Source organism: Protopterus annectens, chromosome 10.part0 (assembly GCF_019279795.1).
Source record: "Protopterus annectens isolate FY-2018-M chromosome 10.part0, PAN1.0, whole genome shotgun sequence".
Lineage (NCBI taxonomy): Eukaryota > Metazoa > Chordata > Ceratodontiformes > Protopteridae > Protopterus > Protopterus annectens.
Window position 1 is genome coordinate 1522641125 of NC_056744.1, and position 23163 is coordinate 1522664287.

General features: G+C 37.1%; 1 protein-coding gene across 1 annotated transcript in view; it reads right to left on the reverse strand.

Moving 5' to 3' along the window:
• Positions 1-5745: 5745 nt before the first annotated feature.
• Positions 5746-23163, reverse strand: part of LOC122813706 (zinc-binding protein A33-like) — a 142850-nt gene continuing 125432 nt past the window's right edge. The window contains exon 6 of the mRNA XM_044086167.1: positions 5746-9646. Within this exon, the coding sequence (XP_043942102.1) occupies positions 9108-9646 (539 nt within the window). The 3' untranslated portion in view covers positions 5746-9107. The remainder of the gene's footprint in view (positions 9647-23163) is intronic.

Here is a 23163-nt window from a genome sequence, read left to right on the forward strand (position 1 = left end):
ACACTGTACCACTTAAATAGGCAAGGACAGGAAATCAAAGAATGTGGCTACCCCACACCTGTAATTACTAGCAAATAACAAAATTCAGCAAACACTGACTAACTTCCAGTTCAGTTAATATTCCTGCAACACAGTTAAAATCAATTTAAATACTGTATTTTTGAAAAAAAGTGCAGATAAAGGTACTTAAATTCTCTTATACATCCAGTTGAATACAGCTAGTTCTTAGCCAGCCAAAGCTGAGGTTTTTCTGTTGCAAAAACATGGAATTCCATTCTCCTAGATATTAGTACCACATAAAACAAAAATAACTTAAAAAAAACTCCTCCAATCCCATTTAAGCAGGTCTTGAATATGCAGTTGTTCAGACCCTGGGTAGCTTCCCATAATGGAACATATTTGTATATTATACAATGACCTATGGTGATCTTACTGCGCAAGTGTACAACAGCTCCTTTCTATCTTATTTATGTACTTACTTGTGTTTATTGTATTAAGCACTGTATGAATGCAACCATATAACTCAATGAAATGTCCTGCAACTGTATTGTATATTTTTCACATAATGTTGTTTTATACTGTATACTTATTCTAGGGTCTATATTAGATAAACGAACGCTTAAATGTTCAAATCTCTAAAGGTCTGCCTTTAGAGATCGAACAGTTAAGTGTTTGAATATCTTTAAAAATTAAAAAAAATAAATAAATAAAAGTAAAAAAAAAACTAAAGGCTGTAAGGAGGGGGCACCTCCACACCCCCACTACTTAAATATACCAACTCCAAGATCGCGCTACATTGTAGGGAATGGGAAATTTGCCATTTCTGCTCTGCCGTGCACTGAAGTGCGATCTCGGAGTTGGTATATTTAAGTAGCGGGGGTGTGGGTGGTGCAGGGGGCTTTCCCCCCTGCTAAAACCCTTTCATTTTACTTTTTTTTTGTTTTGTTTTATTACATTTTCGAACACTTAACTGTTCGATCTCTAAAGGTCGACCTTTAGAGATTCGAACATTTAAGCATTCGTTAATGTAATATAGACCCTTATTCTATGCTTATTTTACTGTATTAGCAAAAAACAGCACCTTTCTTTCTTTTGTACTATACTTTAATAATTGTGTATTGCATTTACTGTACTAACCTTTGTGGAACTTTCCTCCCCAGGTCTCTGCTGAAAATGGGATTATTGCCCAGTCAGACTGTCCTGGTAAACAAATGTAAAATAAAATAAATAAATAAAACAAAATAAAATAATGTGACTAAGCAGAGTCCACATGGATAAGTGTTGGAACAAGGACTGCTTAATTACTTATTCAGTAATACCAAGGCCCCAATTATACCCTGGATTAACAAAGTTGCAGACGAGTTATACATTAGGTTCTGTTACAATAAAACACAGTCATGTTCAACCTTGAAAATGTACATGTATGCACTTTGGTTTTACAAACTTCCCAAGTTCTTACAGGACAATGGTCATTGTAATCAAAGAAGCTAAGAGCTTTTAAGACCTGGAAAAAACAAAACATTGACCAACATGTCTTGTTCTTTTAAAAAAGCTTTTGCAATTACGCACCAAATATTTCATTACATTAAAACAGGTCCCCTGATGACCTACTACTGCTTTATGAATGTCTGACAAAACCAGATCTACAGTATTGCCTACAGTATAATACTTCACTTAATACTGGCCACATTTATAAACTAAAATATGTTGCAGCATTGTTTCTGATAGGAAAGTCTTTTCTGAGGCTAATCTTATATATGAAAAAAGGCTGAAAGGATGTCCTTGTTTTCCACTACTTTTAGCAAATACAAAGTTGACTGTATTCAGGCATATAAAACAACATTTACTGCATTATTACAAACTACATTGGCTCTGAACATGTATAAGCCAGTTAGGTTAAATCAAGGCTGTCTTTGTATAAGTTAAACAGAACTATGAAGTATTATTGACTTTGTTTCTCAGTGGATCCCCAGGCTGTAGAAAAAAAATTTCAATTGAATTAGCTCAGACTTGAAACTTGTTAACACAGCTGTGTGACCTACGGTGAGTTAACAAGCTGTGACAGGCATGTATCCTCTAATTCTGGAATTTATTATTCCATCTCTGACTTGCATGCTACCCCTTGGAGTTTCTGGTTATTATTTTAAAATAGGCACTCGTACCTAGTTGTCCTTACCTGATAATTATAGTCACAAGGAAATAAGTTATTCTAAATGAGGCTAGGAGGCTACTATGGCTGCAAAGTTTAAAGTGCAAATCCTGCAATCCGCAGCAAATACATTTCCTTGATTTGACATACACTTTGCAAGAAAACATTTGACACTGAAAGACACCCATGTTTAATTTGAGGAAATGGCCACATGCTTAATCATGAATACACTCTTTTTTATTATTTCAGCTGTATATATGTCTGTATCTACTGACTGTCATATGCCATATGGCCTGTTTAACTAGTTCTGTGGATAACTTGTTTATGCACACAATGCTGCTTTTATTCATTTCATTTCAAGGGGATATAGTAAAAAAGAAGTAGAAGGTGTTTATCAAGTGAATAAATCCACGAGGAAAGGAAAAGTCAAGCCTTATTTATATAAGAACCAGGATAATACTGGGAGTGTTAGTAATAGTGAACAACAAATGAATGTGAATAGAATGATAATCCCCTATTCTAATAAGAATTTAAAGATTAAGGAGGTTCTTAACAAGAATTGGGGAATTTTAACCACTGACGATAGGATTGTTGAGATAGTGGGAGTAAAACCCAGTTTTTCATATAAAAATACAAAATCATTGAAGAGATTGTTGTGCTATGAAAGTAATATGAAGGGATCAGTTCCATCTAGTAGGCGAGGCGCCCTCTCTTGTAGAGGGTGTAACCAATGTGCTTACATGTCCGGAAGTAATTGTTTTGTACATTCAGACACAGGTAATGAGTATAGATTTAATTTGTATGCCGATTGTAAATCTAGAGACCTAGTTGGCTGTTTGACAGATATGCCTGTGTTTCTATATAGGAAAAACAAACAGAAGTCTTCGAGAACGTGTCAGAGAGCACATATATGCGATCAACAGAGAAGATGATCATAATGCTTTGGCTCGACATATCTTGAATGTAGGCACGTCACACAAATTAAAATTTAGTGTTCTAGAACTGATCAAAAAAACTGATAGACTGGGCGGTAGTAAGAATTATACTGAGGAATGTGAGAATAGGTGGATAATTAAATTTCAGGGTTATAAGGGACGTGGTCTCAATGAGAAGGTGACTTTGAAACCTTTTTTAGCAGCACGCCCCTATGTACATTAATTTATAAAGTTTCATATGTCATAGGAGTTTTATATGTTTTATGTATCTATGTATCTATATATATATATATATATATATATATATATATATACACACACACACACACACACACACATATATATATATATATATATATATACATTTATTATATTATATATATATATATATATATATATATATATATATATATATATATTTATAAATGTTTTCATTTGTATATGTTGCAGTCAATAGAGTGCTTTAGGAAGATGCTATGAATACATATTTTTGCCATGTGTTTTTCTTTGTTTTTTCTTTTTTCTTCTTTTTTAAAAAAATGCCTTGAGGCATAATGTGTGATATAACTAAGCTGGTCATGATTGGCTGATATTGGTATATACTACTATTTAAATGAGTTGTGGCTTAGTGCAGTTGTTTAAAGTCTGATGAAGTGTTGGATAGACGTGAAAGCGCTTACTTTGTACTGCAGTGATTAAATGTGTTTTTTACATATCTGCCATGGTGAGCCTCATCTGTTTTTTGATATAGTCCAAAAGCTATATTTTCCTTTATGAATTATTACCAACAAGGAATGTTTCAACATGAACTATTGCTTGGTTCTGGATTTTACAACAGTTAGTACTTCCGGTCTGACTGTTTTATGGAGCTACACACTCAGACAATCCTGTATACTAAGGATGAGCTACCTTAGTATATTCATTTTTATGGATTTTTTGAACTTGGTATTATATCAGTCTAGGTGACCACCTGGCACTGCTCTCCTGCACATACCTACTATCACTGACCCATTATTTCTGTGGACAGTACTGTCATCATAATACAGACCTGAGGTTATTTTCTACCTTGAAGATATTTTCTGAACTTATCTCCACATAGTATGTACCCAGAGGTGGGCACGGAATGGCCCTGGTCAACAGACAAGCACTTTTAGTTATTCTGAGAAAACACGGGATGTTGAGGCAGGTTAAGTAAAGTAGACATCTTTCATTTCATTATGCCAGCTAAAAATCTCTGCATGGAACATTCTTGAAGGCCATAGCACTTTATTGCACAGAATACATCAGTACTGTTATACAGTGTAAAATACAATCATGCACATGCAATAAACTGGAGTATCACAATTAGACAACAAGCACCAATGAGGAAGAGTGCTGAAGAAGGTCTGTTTTAATCCTGGGCACAAAACATGTCATTTGCATTGCACTACTAAAGGAGGGTATATGACCAGCTTCATAAAGGCACAAGTGATTATACCATCTGTTCATCTTGATATTCATAAGGTTTCAATACTGTGAATGGCTTTTTTAATAAGACACATATATTCCTTTGTGTAATGATTATCCATTGCTTTGGAAGCCTTTCTTTCTAAAAGCAATAGTAAATTTATTCTGAATTGTTGGAGAAATCAGGACACTCCATATACTTGCACTAAATTTCCCTAGAATAATTCACAGATACTTTTATTACTGGAAATATGAATTTAATTTCCACCTGGATAACCCACCTTCCTAAATGCATACAGAAATGTGAACATACTTTTCAAAGCATCAATTGCTTCAGCAGCTGATTCCCTTTCATGTTGGCTTTCTATACCAAAGTATGAAGCAAACACAAGCAGTATACACTGCAAACAGCAAACTAACAGACGTTTGACCTAATTAATCATTATTAATAATCTCCGACCTGCATTAGTAACTAGAGACCCGAAATTAAATGGAATATTTATATTTTTTGTCATTACAAAATGCCGCATAAAAAAATCTGGAAAGTCATTAGCGTGAGTGGATTTCAAGTTTACAGTTATTAGGGCTCAGTTTTGTTTCTCATGTATTAGTTTCAGGGGTTCCACATTCCTATCACGAGGACTGAAAACTGGATAAAGTCTAGCCGAGAAAGGGCTAACAAAGGTGTAGATGTGAGATCCGTAGTCAGCGTTGTAAAAGGAAAGTTGTCCTTCATCATAATCCAGATACACCAAGACTCTCCCATGTCTTCCAGTCACATGATTTATTTTTTGTCTGCTGCCCATTTGACAAGACATATTGTCACCTGACAGTAACAATAAAGTCCAAAATCCATTCTTGGGATTTATGTTGAAGTTCCCTTTTCTCTTGCAGGACTCTTGGGCTACTCCCAACATCCAGTTGGTCATGTTCTTTGTTTCCACCTTCCAGCAGTGCTTGCCTGATGTAAATCCCTCTGATCCCAGCACAAAAGGTTGATAATCAAATCTATCAGCATTGTCAGGGAGCTGTCTTTCTTTGTTAGCACATCTTATGCTGGTCCTGTCTTTAGAGACAATGATGTTAGAGTGTGCAGTCTTCGGGTCTACTGTCACTGGAGACAACGCTGTAAAATAAAACAGACCGCTGAAGTGAGCAAAGGGAAGCACCAGTTAGAAATCCACAAATACGAGCACAAGAAGGACCAATACCAGCTAAAAGCCTGAACGCAGGTTTATTGAGTAACAACAGACAGCGTTTTCGCTACAGAAAAAAGTAGCTTCTTCAGAGGTTTACAAAACACAAAATAACAAGATCCTTATAGCTCCGCTCCAACAGGGCTAATAATTACATCACTTCCGTTTATGCAGGAGCATCAACCAAGGATATAAATTCAAAATGCACTATTTAATAAAACAAAACAAGTCCTTACAAGCCAGATAAAATTTCATTATCTAGGTAAAACATTGTTGTTAATTAAACATAACAATTGAATCCTTATGTCTATGTCGCAAAGTTATTAAAACCACATTTAAATGTGCATAAGCACACTGTCGTAGTGCCTATTATTACACATTTGACATGGTCAGTATTTTATTCAGTGCTAACTCCATAGACAGAAGAATCTATGTACATCTCTAAAAACATATGCAACCTAACTCACATAAACACCATAAAGTATAAAAATTTTTTTATATATATATATATGTGTACAAGTGGAAAATATATAACTCTATAAAATACTAATTTAAGTATATACCCATGTACATAATTCAGCTATCAATTTTTGTATTTATTTGTGTTTATATTTCTATACTTTAATAAACTAACCTAACCAGCCATTTATTCACAATTCTCAAAAGCATTTAATTTCAAGAAATGGTTGGACCATAGCTAAAAGCCTAAAACTATTCAAACATTCGTAAAATAAATTCCCTGTCATTAGAACACTACTTTTAGTAGACAAAGGCTTAATAGGTAACAAGTTAGTCCCTAACATAGTTCTTATATAAGAACAAGACATAAGGTTAAACCTTATTATAACTACCATACTATCTCATATAAGATTTTAATTTCAAATATGGAGCTATATTACAGCTTTCATTTAAACCTGGGAAATTAAAGGCATCTAATTTTAGTTGCCATAATAATTCCCTGGTTTCTAGTATGATAGACGTCGGACCCCCTCTTACAGGTGTAGGTAAATGTTCAACCCCCATGAATTGGAATGAATGTCCTGGATAGTTCACTACGTGTTTAGCAAGCGCGTTTTCACATTTTGCATTTTTAATTGCATAGTTATGTTGGTAAATACGTTATTTAAACTTTCTATCTGTCTTACCAACATAAAATCCAGGGCAACAAGTGCAAAAAGCAATATAAATAATAGACATAGTATCACAGTTGATTCTGTGATTGATGTAATATTTATTGCCCAATACACTAAATGTACTCCCCGTCTTTATGTGTGAACAGTAATTGCATGCACCACACGTAAAAGATCCCTTAGATCTTCTACTCGCTGACGCTAAAGAGTAGGTTTGCAACAATTCCTTCATGTTTTTGGCTCTCCTAAACACTGTAAACGGTTTGTCACCCAATTTATTAACCACAGAAGCATATAAAGATAAGTAAAACCAATTTTTGTTTAAAATCTCCAAAATTGCCTTGCAATTCAAACTAAATGTCATAATGAATTTGCATGGCGGGTTCTTACTATCTGAAGCTCCTGTTAACATAGGAACCTCTATCGGTGAAGAAGTTGTAGACAAAAAAACATCATTCTGAGCATTATGCCTGTCAACTTGTGGTGGCGCACACAAAAGTGGTTTATAAAAACCATTATTTCTCTTTGCTGTGACCTCCACCATCAGGTCATCAATTAGCTGGTGTGGATAACCACGATTCTAAAAGAGCTCCCTTAGAAATTCACTTTCAAGGATGTAGTCATTTACATCACTACACATTCTCACCGCTCTCACCAGCTGCCCTTTTACAATTGCCTTTTTCTGTTTAAACGGGTGAGAACTGCTATAGTGAAGATAGGAATTTACGTAAGTGTCTTTTCTAAAAATAGTAGATTTCAAATAACCAGTGATGGCATCCCTAGAGAGTTTAACATCCAAATAATTAGCTTGCTTGGTGTCAAAATAATACGTAAATTTCAAAAAAGATGTTGTTGAATTTAAGAACTCTACAAACATATGAGCCATTAAGGCGTCTCCTTTGAAAAGTATAAACGCGTCGTCCAAAAAGCGTGTGTAAAAAACAATTTTGTCCTTCCAAGCCGGATTGTTAAAGACATAATGTCTTTCCCAGTATGCCATGAATAGATTGGCTACCGCTGCGCCGCACGGGGAGCCCATAACCACCCCTTTTTTCTGTAAATAAATATCTCCTTCAAAGGAGAAGAAATTAGAAGACAGTATAATGTCTAGTAATTCAGTGACATTATCTATGTCCCTTTTAGTGGCGCCTATGTCAAGCAGCAGAATTTCAATCCATTCCAAGGCCTCTAGATGTGGGATTGATGTATATAAATCCACCACATCGATGGTTAAGAAGTTAGTATGTTCATCAACTAACATAGCATTCATATCGGATAGGAAGGACCAGGAGTCTTTACATATACTCGGTATACATTTAACGTACTTAGCAAGCAACAAATCAACATATTTAGAACAAGAGTAAGTTGTGGAAGATCTACCATCAATTAAAGCTCTCATGGGCGGATCCCCAAGGTTCTTATGAACCTTGGGAATACCGAACATTACCGGTGTTTTGGGATACAATATATCGATATAGCCCAAAGTGTCTATATCTATTCTTCCTGATATAAACAGGTCCTTAAAGTAACCTCTTATTCTATTAGAACTACAATTCATTTCATTGATCGATGATAGCTCATAAGCATCAGTGTTTAACACTCTACACATTCTCTCAACGTACTCTGTCTGTTCAAAAATAGCTAGACCACCACCCTTATCTGGCTTGATGATCCTGACCGTAGATGCCCGCAACTTATTAAGGGCAACAATTTGGTCTTTAGAGATATTAAACTGGTTGGACTTGACCTTAGTGGTCTTAACAGCATGTCTAATATCGAGTTCACATGCATTCTTGAACATCTTTAATGCCACATGCAATGGCGGATTAAACACGCTTGGAAGCTTAAGTTTAGACAAAGATGGTGCAGGTGATTCATTAAACATTAATTTCAAATTAAGCCTCCTCACATAACATTTCAAGTCCAACAGAACTTTAGCAACATCACTCTTTACTGTTGGCACAAATGTGTTACCTAATGCCAAAAGTTCTACCAGCTCAGGCTCTAAAGTAAGCAAGGAGAAATTATATATGGTTATATATGAAGCAAACACAAGCAGTATACACTGCAAACAGCAAACTAACAGACGTTTGACCTAATTAATCATTATTAATAATCTCCGACCTGCATTAGTAACTAGAGACCCGAAATTAAATGGAATATTTATATTTTTTGTCATTACAAAATGCCACATAAAAAAATTTGGAAAGTGATTAGCGTGAGTGGATTTCAAGTTTACAGTTATTAGGGCTCAGTTTTGTTTCTCATGCATTAGTTTCAGGGGTTCCACATTCCTATCACGAGGACTGAAAACTGGATAAAGTCTAGCCGAGAAAGGGCTAACAAAGGTGTAGATGTGAGATCCGTAGTCAGCGTTGTAAAAGGAAAGTTGTCCTTCATCATAATCCAGATACACCAAGACTCTCCCATGTCTTCCAGTCACATGATTTATTTTTTGTCTGCTGCCCATTTGACAAGACATATTGTCACCTGACAGTAACAATAAAGTCCAAAATCCATTCTTGGGATTTATGTTGAAGTTCCCTTTTCTCTTGCAGGACTCTTGGGCTACTCCCAACATCCAGTTGGTCATGTTCTTTGTTTCCACCTTCCAGCAGTGCTTGCCTGATGTAAATCCCTCTGATCCCAGCACAAAAGGTTGATAATCAAATCTATCAGCATTGTCAGGGAGCTGTCTTTCTTTGTTAGCACATCTTATGCTGGTCCTGTCTTTAGAGACAATGATGTTAGAGTGTGCAGTCTTCGGGTCTACTGTCACTGGAGACAACGCTGTAAAATAAAACAATAATTTACTTTAGTTTTCTAACAATAAACATTTATAAATAAAAAAAAACAATTCTGTCATTATCATTCAACTTCATATTGAAGCACTAACATATAACAAAAAATAAGATGTTTAGCAGAGAAAAAAAAAGAGCAGGCTTTATTTAAAGGGTATGTGGACACCTTTCCATACACCTTTTTAATGCTACATTTTAACAGTATCCACATTATAGCTGTGAAGTTGTAATTTACTTTGTAAATTTTTATTCTATTTTCTCCTACCTGCCTATTTTCTCTGTATGGCTATTCTGCTTGTCCATATCCTCAGAATGATGTCAAGGCAGGTATCTGCCAAGGGTTACAGTGCTTACAGAGTTTTTCAGCAAATAGTCAGGCAGGTGACAGTGAAATGAAATTTCACTTTTCATCAAATATCTGATGTGTTATCTCAAGTGCAGGAAAAGCTTTTGCTTATTGGGCTGATTGCTCTTTTGTGCAGTTGTGTAACCCTAGATATATTATATATATGTAAAGGGAAGTGGGGGCAAAGGCACCCACATCAATGCATTTTTGTGTGTGTGTCTATGTTTGTGTGTGTATGAGTGTGTGTGCATGTGTGTGTGTGTGCGTGCGTGTGTGCATGTGTGTGTCTGTGTGTGTGTGTGTGTGTGTGTGTGTGTGTGTGTGTGTGTGTGTGTGTGTGTGTGTGTGGCTTTTTGGTGATATGAAGTACAGGGATGAATTCCTTGCATTTGAAATTGTGTCTGTGTGTATATACTATGCTGTCCATTGTTACATAATCAATGTTTTAGGCTCATTGTGTGATAGCTGACTTTTGTGTTAGTTGAAATTTGGGAATATAATTTGGGCAGGATATTGCAACCTTTGGCAAAACATTTTAGGTATTATGAGTAATGAAGACCAAGTTAGTTAATCTGATGTGAAGTCATTTATTTATGTTATGGTTCCATTACTGAAGCATGTCATATATTTAATGACAAATTAAAGCATTGTACCTGCAATATCTGACTGACAGTGTACCGTTACGAGGAGTATGGGTACATATATAATGTAACCTGTGTACTAGTGCAGATGCTGACTATGGATGCATAAATAATGTAATCTCTGTACTAGCACAGATACTGACTATGGACACATAAATAATATAACCTGTGTACTAGTGCAGATACTGAGTATGGGCATATAAATAATGTAACCTGCATACTACTGCAGATACTGAGCATGGGCACATAAATAATGTAACCTATGTACTAGTACAGATACTGAGTATGGGTGCATAAATAATGTAACCTGCGTACTGCTGCAGATACTGAGCATGGGCACATAAATAATGTAACCTATGTACTAGTGCAGATACTGAGTATGGGCATATAAATAATGCAACCTGTGTACTAGTGCAGATACTGAGTATGGGTGCATAAATAATGTAACCTGCGTACTGCTGCAGATACTGAGCATGGGCACATAAATAATGTAACCTATGTACTAGTACAGATACTGAGTATGGGCATATAAATAATGCAACCTGTGTACTAGTGCAGATACTGAGTATGGGTGCATAAATAATGTAACCTGCGTACTGCTGCAGATACTGAGCATGGGCACATAAATAATGTAACCTGCGTACTGCTGCAGATACTGAGCATGGACACATAAATAATGTAACCTACGTACTAGTTCAGATATTGAGTATGGGTGCATAAATAATGCAACCTGCGTACTAGTACAGATATTGATTATGCGTGCATAAATAATGTAACAAGTGTACTAGTGCAGATTGTGATGATGTGAGGTATTGCCAGCTATGCCAGGAGAAGTAGGGCAGTGGATGTGTAACATGTGCCAGCATAGCTAGCTGGAATTTTGTAAAGATTTATGTCATTTGTACATCAAACTGATTTGTACAAATACTTGTGTTGAAAATGTATTTGTAAAGTTGCTTGTATTAAAATGTATCAACAGTGTGTCTTGCTGGACAGAAGAAGAAATATACATGTATTATTGTAACTGTTGAAATATATATATTGTAACAAAAGATACTGGAAGGGAAGTGGTTAATCACAGTCCAACTGTAGCTAACTTTGAAAAAATGTTCTGAAATTAAATGACCTGGTTTAGGTCATAACAATTGTATCTTACAGTTCTCAATGCAGCCAGAGACAAAAAGTCTGTACTAGGAAGCTTCCAGTTTGTCTTTGGAGTGAACTAATTGCTACTCTGATAGGGTGGAGGTTTGAAATTGTTTTATGACTTCCAGAAGCTGCAACAGATCTTAGCAAGCTCTGTGTGTGTGTATTATTCACACATATGTGCTAAATCCTGGCAGCTTCTAGCCAAGTGGATAGCATGGCAACCAGAAGTCAGATGACCAGATATATGTGATGCCATTCTGTAATCCATCACTAAAATAATGTTTTAATACTAGCTGAGTCAGAAGTCTCAGAGCAGACTATTCTTGGAACCTAAAAAAGAAGGACCCCTCACCTACTTCATCTTGCCTTGCTCTTGTAAGTGACCAGGGAATAGTAATTCTTTAGATCAGTCAGGAAAATATAGTGAGATTAGTTAAGTATTGTTTTTCTGCATCTATGAGAATCTATTCATCTGTGTTATTTTAATATTTCCTGTGATTAAAACTATGGCGTTTATTGTAAATAGATAGATACTTAGGATTTTCATGCTCTTTTATTATTTATTATTAAATATATTTAAACTTTTCACTTTGGCTGGTCCTTTGGAGAATATTTTAATCTCTGAGAGTACTTACATATATTTGGTGACAGTTCTGGCCACTCCTGAAAGCCTCATTGTTGGTCCAATTACCATTTGCATTAATATTAATTTCACTCAGTATAACTGAATAGCCTTGCAAGAGCCATAGACTAGCTGACTGTGGAGTGTCTGGTGGCAGTAACTACCATATAGTCTGGGCAGAGTAGGCATAGCTAGACATCTGTGCCAGCCTTTCCCAAGGGTGTGTGTGTGTGTGTGTGTGTGTGTGTGTGTGTGTGTGTGTGTGTGTAAAAGTCAAATCACAAAGAGGGTGGGTGTCAGCTGCTTGACGCAGGGACACAAAGCACTGGTTTTACAGTGAGAGTGCTGGAGGACTTGGCTTGGACACTCAGCTGAGGACTCAGCTCCATATCTGTGCCAGTGGGGACTCTCATTGGTGACCTGGAGGGAGTCAAAGAGAGAAATCCAGACCCTGAACTGAATATGTTCCCTGTGTGCTTGTAAGGGAAAGTGTGTTTGATGCAGAGATCTGCATCTGGAAATAATGTGTGTATCTATTCTCCTCACAGTGAATGTTCCCCACAGGTACCAGTGGTGAGGATTGAGGCTTCTTGATTACTAGCTCTGAGGAGGAACATCACACAGATATTTAGTATGGGTATATAAATAATGTAACCTGCAAAACAGTACAGATATTGAGTATGGGTACATAAGTAATGTAACCTATGTACTAGTGCAGATATTGAGATGTTAGGGTATGGTAAAATATCTTCTTTTTCTTGTGTCACCTATCTAAGGAAATTGGACAGAGGTGTTCTTAACTACATAAAAAACACACAAACATATGCCTTCTATACTACAAACAATAATATAACCATGTATATAGTAAGGGGACAATTCCTAACTTCATGAGATTGTTACTTCAGTTTCTGCAGTGTGTCTCATTCCAACCACAAACTATGCTGGTCCCATAATGATTCTAGATTCTCCACCTAGGACTAACTACTTTGTTTTAGAATGTTTTAGTTATAAGCTCCAAATGTAGCATATTTCTAATTCAGTATACAGTGAATCAATCTACAGAGCATGATTTACTTAACACTTGAAATGGTGAATTCTGGAGCATTAAGTATCCAGTACAAAGACTTACTATATCATGCTTTGTCACTTTGCCGTACTGACTGCTGGTAGCCACACTATCTCAATTTACACAGTGCATACAATTGCCTCAGAAAGTATACAGGTGGAGGAGGGGTTGACTCACCGAATTGCTGCATTGTTCCCTTAACAGGGCTTATGCAATCTGATCTAAATGTGCTCAACCTGCACAAGGACTCTTGCACTCCCTGGTAAGGCAGGAGGTAGACTATGCAGCTCAGCACTGACCTCAGTCTGCACACATTTGCTCAGCACTGACTGCAGCCTGAACACTTTTACTCAGCACTGACCTCAGCCTACACACTTTTACTCAGCAATGACCGCAGCCTGTAGACTTCGCTTTTACTCAGCACTGATCACAGCCTGCACACTTTTGCTCAGCACTGACTGCAGCCTGAACACTTTCACTCAGCACTGACCTCAGCCAACACACTTTTACTCAGCAATGACCGCAGCCTGTAGACTTCACTTTTGCTCAGCACTGACTGCAGCCTGTACACTTCACTTTTACTCAGCACTGACCACAGCCTGCACACTTTTGCTCAGCACTGACTGCAGCCTGAACACTTTTACTCAGCACTGACCTCAGCCTACATACTTTTACTCAGCAACGACCGCAGCCTGTAGACTTCACTTTTGCTCAGCAGTGACTGCAGCCTGTACACTTCACTTTTACTTAGCACTGACCACAGCCTGCACACTTTTGTTCAGCACTGACTGCAGCCTGTATAAGTTTTACAGCATTAACTGCAGCCTGCACATTTTTGCTCAGCACTGACCACAGCCTGTACACTTCATTTTTGCTCAGCACTGACCTCAGCCTGTACACTTCACTTTTGCTCAGCATTGACTGCAGCCTGCAGACTTTTACAATTTTCCTGCAGGCAGCCAACTGTATTTGCTTTGATATAGTCAAGGTGATAGTGTTCAAGTCTCACTACAGACACAGTGGTGCTGCTGAAATCCCCCCACTGTCTGTCACCAAAGAGTGGCACTGCTAAAACACTGAGCTTTATACCTTACTCAAGTTTAAAATATTCTACAAGCTAGCCTATCCCTGCAAACTATCAGATATCCACCTATATGATACATTGCTTCTACTCTGTTATTCCTTATAGTCTGATGCTAAAAGCAATCTCATTGGCCATCCCAGCTGTGTGACTATGTGGATTTGTGGAAAACTGGTGGTGGGGATGCAGATGACTGATTCCTACAAATCTGAGTCCTGGCTCCTCTGAGTTTTCCAAAACTGGAAATTCTGGGGAATTGGTATAATGTGCATTTACCTAAGGGAATTACTGCAATCCAATCCAATGTTACATATTTTCACTTAACATAAAGCTCTTGCTTAATCTGTAAGTGGGGCTTTCACAGTTGTAGGCCTGAGAAAGGAACAGAGGTATTCATACTGAGTGAATGTGGTCCAGTAAGAAAAAAATGTTTAGTTAGCACTAGGCCTTCATGGACAATGTCACTCCATCTGAGTTGGACTAGCTTATAACCTGAGATTCTTACTTAGTACAAAAGAAGAAGCAGTTATTTCAAATACTGGGTAGAATATGGTGTGTAATTCACAAAAATGACCTAAGTGTTTGTGATTTAGAGTGTGCATTTCATAAATACAGAATATATTTCTATATCATTTGTCAGTTTGCAGTCTAGCTTCAGGCTTGGCCTAACATCTAGCTGGATTTGACAGTCATACTGCTGATAATCTTTAACTTTTTACATTTTTTTTTCTGCTACTGCATTTCATGTTTCCTCTGTCTTTGTCACATTAATGTCCATTGTCAGAACTGGTCTTGGTCACAGGCATGAACCTGTGTTTTGTGTTTCATTTGGTCACATCCCACTCATTGATAAACCTTATCATCTTTGCCGTTTCTCTATTGAGCATCATGCATCCTGATAAATACCCTTCTCTGCGGAGTACTTTTGAAACAGTTTCACCTACTAAGGATAACTGTTCCACCTCATACACTTCTTTCTTATAAATGCTTGCAAAAACGCACCTAAATAATTTAATAGCATAATGTTATATCCTGTTTGCAAACGTATCAAGGCAGAAGTATATCTTAATATGATATCCATTAATGCATAAAGGCTATGATACCTCACATATCCTATATATTAATTTACATGACAGTTTTCTTGTTAGTTTTTATTTATTTATTTATTTTTGGCTCATATCGGACTGCTGACGTCAGTTGTCTATCCTTCCAGTGAATATACAATATTAAGAGTCAACTGTTTCCTATACCCACGGTAGTGGTGCTGCGGTAGCGTTGTCGCCTCACAGCAAGACATTGTCTTGTTCAATTCTCAGCTAGGGCGTCTTCTGTGTGGAGGCATGTGTGAATGAGCGTACCTTCGTTGAAGGTTGTGCGTTAGGATTGGTAACTCGGCACGTAAAAATCCACTACTAAACATAAGTGGACCAGAGTTCCGCTGTGGCGACCCCTAACCAGGATAAGCCAAAAGACACAACAAAAGAGTCAGCTGTTTCCTACTGGGGAGGGGGCAAGGGGAAAAGGTTAAAGCTGGCTAAGGTCCTGTTGCAATTCACTGCAGGGGAATTTCTTATTTTTGTACTACCTCATATGAAGAAACAAGAAATTAGGAGGAAAGAGAAAAGTAAGAAATGTGCATGTGTATTTCCATTTTTCATGCACAGTTGTCTACTACAGCTACTGGAGATTCTCCAGTACCATTGACGATTTTTGCTGCTTTCATTCCAGGTCTTTGTTATAGAATAGAATAGCACAAACCAATCAGCAGCTAAAAGAAATGAACCCAGGAAAAGGAAATAAACATTACGTCTCCTTCTGGCTTTTAAAACAGGTTTCAAGGGTACAAATTCATTTAAGCCTAACCCCATATGAGAACGTAGTTTGGCTAGCCATCTTGCTTCACATCTCTCTGTTTCATTTTCAGTGTTGTCTAACCTAGCATTGTCATATATAACATCTAACACGATAAAAGAAAACCTATGTGCATTACCTTGCATCTGAACATATTTAGCTCATGCACTGACAGTGTTATCTTTATTTATACAATATATATATGATCTCTAATACATTAATGAAACTGACTGTTGGTTTTGCCAACATAAAATTAGCTGCATTGCTCACAGTTAGCTAAATAAACAACATTCATGGTGCCACAGTTAGCCATAACATTTAAAAAATATTTCTTCCGTCTGTGGATGAAAAAACTCATTAGCCTCTTTGACATACTGACAGAAATTACAAATGCCACATTTTTTGGTACCCTCTCTCCATAGCCCAACTTGTCCTGATAATACAACTTCTTCATCTTTTCCTGGTTAGGGGTCGCCACAGCAGATCACCTGCCTGCTCATGATTGGCAGTGGAGTTTTATGGTGTTGAGTTGCCAGCCTGGTGCCCAACCTTCCACAGAAGGCACACACGCACACTCACACCTAGGGCCAACTTAAAGTGTCCATACAGCATGTCTTTGGGAGGAAACCGGTGCACCCAGAGGAAACCCACGTGACCACAGGGAGGACATGCAGACTCCATACAGAAGGCACCCCAGCTGAGGAGTGAACCGGAGAACCTCTTGCTGTAAGGCGGCAACGCTAACTGCTGCACCATTGCGGCCGCCCTTGTCCTGATAATACAACAAACTCTTTAAATTCACCATATTCTTGTAATAAAACTTAGGAGATGTGCCAACTAATGCTTCAATACATAAATCAGAATTTAGAATATGCCAGTTCTTTTTAATTACATTAGTGACCTTATTTATGTTGCTGGAAAAAGTCATAGAGACTCTTAAGATGTTGTCCCTTCTAACTTGTCTATGTGGGTCTTGGGTGGGATAATATTAGAGTATGTTGCATGATTTTTTTTTTTTTTTTTTTTTTTAGTTTTACCGTTTATTTAATTTTTCATTATAGTTGTATTCATAATATGATGTAACTGTAGGTACTAAGCATGAATTTACATATGGCTGCAAAGCGTTATAGGTAAGAAAAATAGTTTCTCTCTGAAGGTGAGCAACTTCTTACTTGCATTCTTATTTACATTGTGGTTTCACTTGTACATCATCACGTTAATTCTCAATGAAAGGTATCTCATCTGTGAAAAATATTTGGCAACTTGTTTTTCTAGCAAGTAAAAAGCAACTACTGATGCATTTATCTTGAAAATAATGTAGCTTAAACATAAGTTTAGGTAGAGAGGGTATGTGGGTCGAGTCTTTCTTGATGTCATGGCAGGGATTTTGAGCTCTGAGAAAAAATTCAAGTGGCTGTCTTTATAAATAAAATAAAATACATACATTACACACATTTTTTATCAAAACTGTAAAATTTGTTATTGTATATAGTAAAAAGGCTATATCCAACTCCAAATGTTTGTTTATTAGACCTGCATCAGAACATGACCAATGCACTTTATTTTTCTCTGAAGTTCTTGACTGAAGTCAGAAAGTGTCATTCAGTGGTGTGAGAATGGTGATGTCCCTAACTATATGATGACGCCGTCCTCATTTGCCCACCAACCTTAGAATGCAGCACCTGCTTTCTTACCTGGCCCAAGTATCACTGCACTGCTTGTTTCCATCGCATCCCCTCACTCTCTCCTCTAGAACAGAGAGGTAGACATTGCCTTATCATCCTCCCACCATTACCTCCTCCACTATCTGGACTGTTAATCACACCCACATCTTCTGGATTACAGTCAGACCTTCATCCCTGAATACTAAGGAGCAGACTTTCCTGATGTTTATTTACAGGATAAATGAACACAGTCATACTCTGTTTCTGCATTTTATGGAATGAGAAGAAATGGCTTAGAACAATGCAAACTGCATTATTTCCTCAACACATTATTAATGATATGATATTTAAGATTTGTATCTTTTCTCAGAAATGTTTCTATACGGGCTTAAGTGCTACACTGAAGTAACTATTTACCTAGAAATTATTCATACTGAACTGTTTTAAGTGTTGTTATAACAGTTGTTTTAAAAACTAAAATGTGTTCTGCACACATCTGTGCCTGGGTCATGACTGAAAAGGGTCAAGTCACTAGTTCACTTACCCGGTAAACAAATCGAAAGACAGATAGCTGGATAGATACATAGAAAGATAGACAGATAATCATTTGATATTATATGTGACTATTATATATGTTATACAAGTAGAAAACCCTGCCATTTGTCACGCCCAGTTCAGCTCCATAACCTACTCTCACGCAGTCTTTATTCATTCTTACATTCACTTTGTATTATTTTCTGTTTTCTCCTCTAAGATGTTTCTGCTTCCCTTTGTTCTTCACTGTTTCTCATATTGCTAGCTTCTGCATAACTATTTCTAACCTAAAAGGCCTTATATTATACTCATGTGGTTAACTAGGTCTTGCAGGTGGAATACCTTACACTAAAAGTTAATGCATGTGATGATGCAGTAATGAAACCATACCTCTCACCTGCCTAAATGATTCCACAGAACATCAAGATTTTTGCCTCTCATTTCTGGAAGTCATCCATTATTTTTACTCTTTGTTAGCGCATTAGTATGGCGCTTGTACAGTCTATTTATGTAGCGCCTTCTATGTGTTCTTTTTTATGTAATTGAGTATGTTGATGTTCAACATTGAAGCATAACTTACCACATTTTTAAATACTTGTTTTATTTTTTAAATACCTTTTATTAAATTAGTCCTGCACGATTTACGTACCGGACAAGTTGTATTCAAAGCGCTGTCTCGCGCTATTTGGTTTTTTCTCTGAAGAAGCTTCCTTACTAAGGACGCGAAAACGCTGGATGTGTTTTGTGCAATAATAAACTGAGCGTTAAGACTACGAGTGGCGGTTTTCTTCCATCAGCATTGGGTCTTTTGGTGTACTAGTCTGTTATCGTTTTTGCTTGTTCTTTCAGCGGTTTACTATTTGTGGTCCCAGCACTTATGGAGAGCCCTGCCACGCCGGCTGTGTTTGGTAACACAAACGCTGAGACAGCCGATGTTTCTTTACTACTAGTGCAAATTACACAGAAGATTGAGGCACTAAACAGTCGCTTTCAAAACCTTGAGGATATTTGTTTTTCACATAGAAGGTCTAATACAAACAGTGTCTGTAATCGTGAGATGTTGAACATTGCAGCGATTGATACCCAAGGTTCTATACCACCAGGACAACCGTATAGAACCATAGGATCTACCTCGGCAAATAATAACTCAACTGTTGCCGGCTCCCAAGGACTAACAGACAACAGTCCAGCTGGAAACAACGAGGCACTTATTGGCGAGGGGGCAATTAAAGACTGGATAAACAACACAGGTGACTTTTTCTCTTTTAATAAGTTTAATATTGACTCTTCGTCGGTGCGGAATGCTGGAGCGGCTGCAGAGCCAACTGTTTCTTTAACTGAAAAGTTAAAATTGCTGGATGTTAAAACTCTAAAATTACGTAAACTCCAATTGGAAGTGTCGTATTTCAGACAATGTATTTCAGATGGCATTATTCCCAAGGGGTTGAGATCGAACTTTTCCCCGTCTTCCATCATTAACAGCAATGCTTTTTTGACTGATTTGAAAAATTTGTTTCAGATTCAAGGAATGCAGTTAATGGAATTGCTTGTTAAACACTATGAGGAGATAGTTAAATGTCTTACAGATGAGATTTGTTTACTCGATGCTGAAATCAAAAGTGATGTAGCATTTGTAAAAATTAAATTTGACCATTCGCGTATTTTTTCTAGTATTGATTCGTATATGGTCAAGTTAAAGGTGAACAAATCCAAGAAGCTTTACAGGGATAGGCTCACTTATTCAAAAGATGATGCATTTCCTAACTTAACAGCTAGGACAGCTAAGAATAGGGTCAGTGGAACAGAACAAATAGAAGCTGAGTGTATAGAGGGGCATGATATTGTGGACAATGCCTCTGACAACCCCCGGTCAGCTCAACCTTTACGTAGAAGCAATAGAAATGTGAATAGAGGACAGAACAAAGGGGTCAGTACTCATACAGAAAACCCTGGACCATCCAATGATGATGGTGGAAACAACTTTCACGAACAGGGTAATTTTTTAGGGAACAAGAACAAACAGAGACAATACAAAGGGAACAAGAATTGGAAGTAGAGAGTTGTGTTGGTTACAGTCCACCCCCTGGCTGCCCTAAGATTGTCTCAAACAGTAAAGGAGATTTCCTAATTTACAATTTTTCAGGACTAGACTTGGAACCTGAACTTGTCGAGCTACTGGCCCTAGGTAACACTTTCGTACCATCTAAAAAATGTGATGTAGCTAAGGTACTTTTAGACCTAAAATGCTACACGAGAAAGTTAAATCTGAAACTTTTATTTAGTGGTACAGAACTCCCTCAAGATAACAGATTGAGAGCTCCTAGTGTCTTTAACCCCCCATTAAATCTGACATTGAAAATTTTCGAGCATATGTGTGAGCTCGACATAAGACATATGGTGGAAACAAGTAGGGCTAACTTTAACAAGTTCAATATCACCAAAGAACAACTGTCAGCCCTAAACTCCTTACGGTTTGCCGGAGTAAGAGTTATAAAACCTGACAAGGGTGGCGGGTTGGTCATTTTTGAGAAACAAGATTATTGTGAACGTATGTTTAAGGTTTTGTCCTCTCCGTCTTACAACAAATCTTCCATTAATGAGATGAATGTGGGCTCGAAAAGAATTAGAGGTTACTTTCGTGACCTATTCATTAACGGCAGGATTGATGAGGACACCTTTAAATACATAGATATATTATTCCCTAGAACACCATTGATGTTTGGTATCCCCAAGGTTCATAAAAACCTTGGGGACCCCCTCATTGATGGACGGGCCTCTGTTACTTATTCATGTTCTAAATATATAGATTCCCTTTTAAGAAAGTATGTTGACCAAATACCAACCATTTGTAAAGATTCGTGGTCCTTTTTGACTGATATTAACAATTTTGGGGAAGTAAAAGGTAACAACTTATTAACAATAGATGTTGTTGACTTATATACATCTATTCCCCACTTAGAGGCCTGTGAATGGATCGAGCTTCTTTTGATTGATCTAGGTGCTTCTCCTAACGAAATTGATAATATCACAGAAATTTTAGACATAATTTTGACGTCTAATTTTTTCTTGTTTGAAAATGAAGTTTACATCCAGAAAAAAGGGGTAGCGATGGGCTCCCCTTGTGGTGCTGCTGTAGCCAATTTAGTAATGGCTTTTTGGGAGAGGAAGTATGTAATTAACAACTTGGAGTGGAGTAACAAAATCTCTTACTACACCCGCTTTCTGGATGATATGTTTTTGTTGTTTAATGGTAATGCCAGTGAAGCTGATAACTTTGTAACTTACTTAAACAGTACTACTACCTTCCTGAAGTTTACCTACAATTTCAACATTGATGTAATTAACTTTCTTGATGTCAAATTGTCAAAAAATAAGGAAAATGATTTGTTCAGTTCAGTTATATATAGGAAAGACACTTACATCAATTCATTTCTTCACTTTTCTAGCTCGCATCCTATGAGACAAAAAAGAGCTATTGTCAAAGGACAGCTCGTCAGAGCTGTCCGTATGTGTAGTTTACTTGAAGACTTCACTTCTGAATGTGAGAACCTTAAAGATTTCTTTCTAAATAAGGGCTATCCAAGTTCTCTGATAGATGACTTGACTAGTGAAGTTACCCATAAAAGATCTAGTGGTTTTTATAAACCCCTCTTGTCATCTATTCAGCTACTTTCTTGTGAAGAGTTAACACCTGTTGAAAACTCAGGAATCAGTGTTGTTAACACTATTGATGCCCCCAATAACAACTTAGCCTATAGTTTTATTAGTACATTTAATGTTAACAGTGGCCAGATTTGTGATATTTTAAACAAGAACTGGTCGTGTATAACTACTAATAGTTTTCTATTAGAAAAACTTGGGGAAAAACCACGCTTTGTCTTCAGGAGAGGACAAAATATCAAGGATCTCTTGCAAGTTAGCACGGCCGATACTAATTCAACCAGATTAAAAGGTTCTTTCGCATGTGGCTTTTGTAAATATTGCATTTACATTAAAACAGGCAGTTTCTGTTCTGCAGGTAGTTGCAACAAAAAGTTTTTCATTACACATAGGATTGATTGCAACACCAAATCAATTGTCTATGCAGCATATTGTGCTTGCTGTCCCGCCTTCTACATTGGGAAGACCGATAGAAGGTTTCGGGACAGGATATATCAGCACAATTATGCTATTCGAACTAAGAATATTGAAAATGCATTAGCTAAACATATTGTTTCATTCCCAGGCCATTCGTTTCTATTTATGGGTATAGATCATCTACCTGAATCACATAGAGGAGGACCCCTTTCTCTAAGTTTAGAGGTTCGTGAACTTCTTTGGCAACTTAAAATTAATGCCTTTAAAAATCCAGGCTTAAATGATAGCTGCAACATCACACCATTTTTGAAATTAAAATCGTATATGAGGTGACATTGGCTTTCATTGTTCCCCAAGAGGTTCTTTACTTTCAGGGGCATACCTCATTTGGAGTTGTTCCTTAGAAAAATTTTTAAGGTTAAGTGCATAAACCTTTCATACTCAAAAACAGAGCAATTAATTTTGAGTGGATATG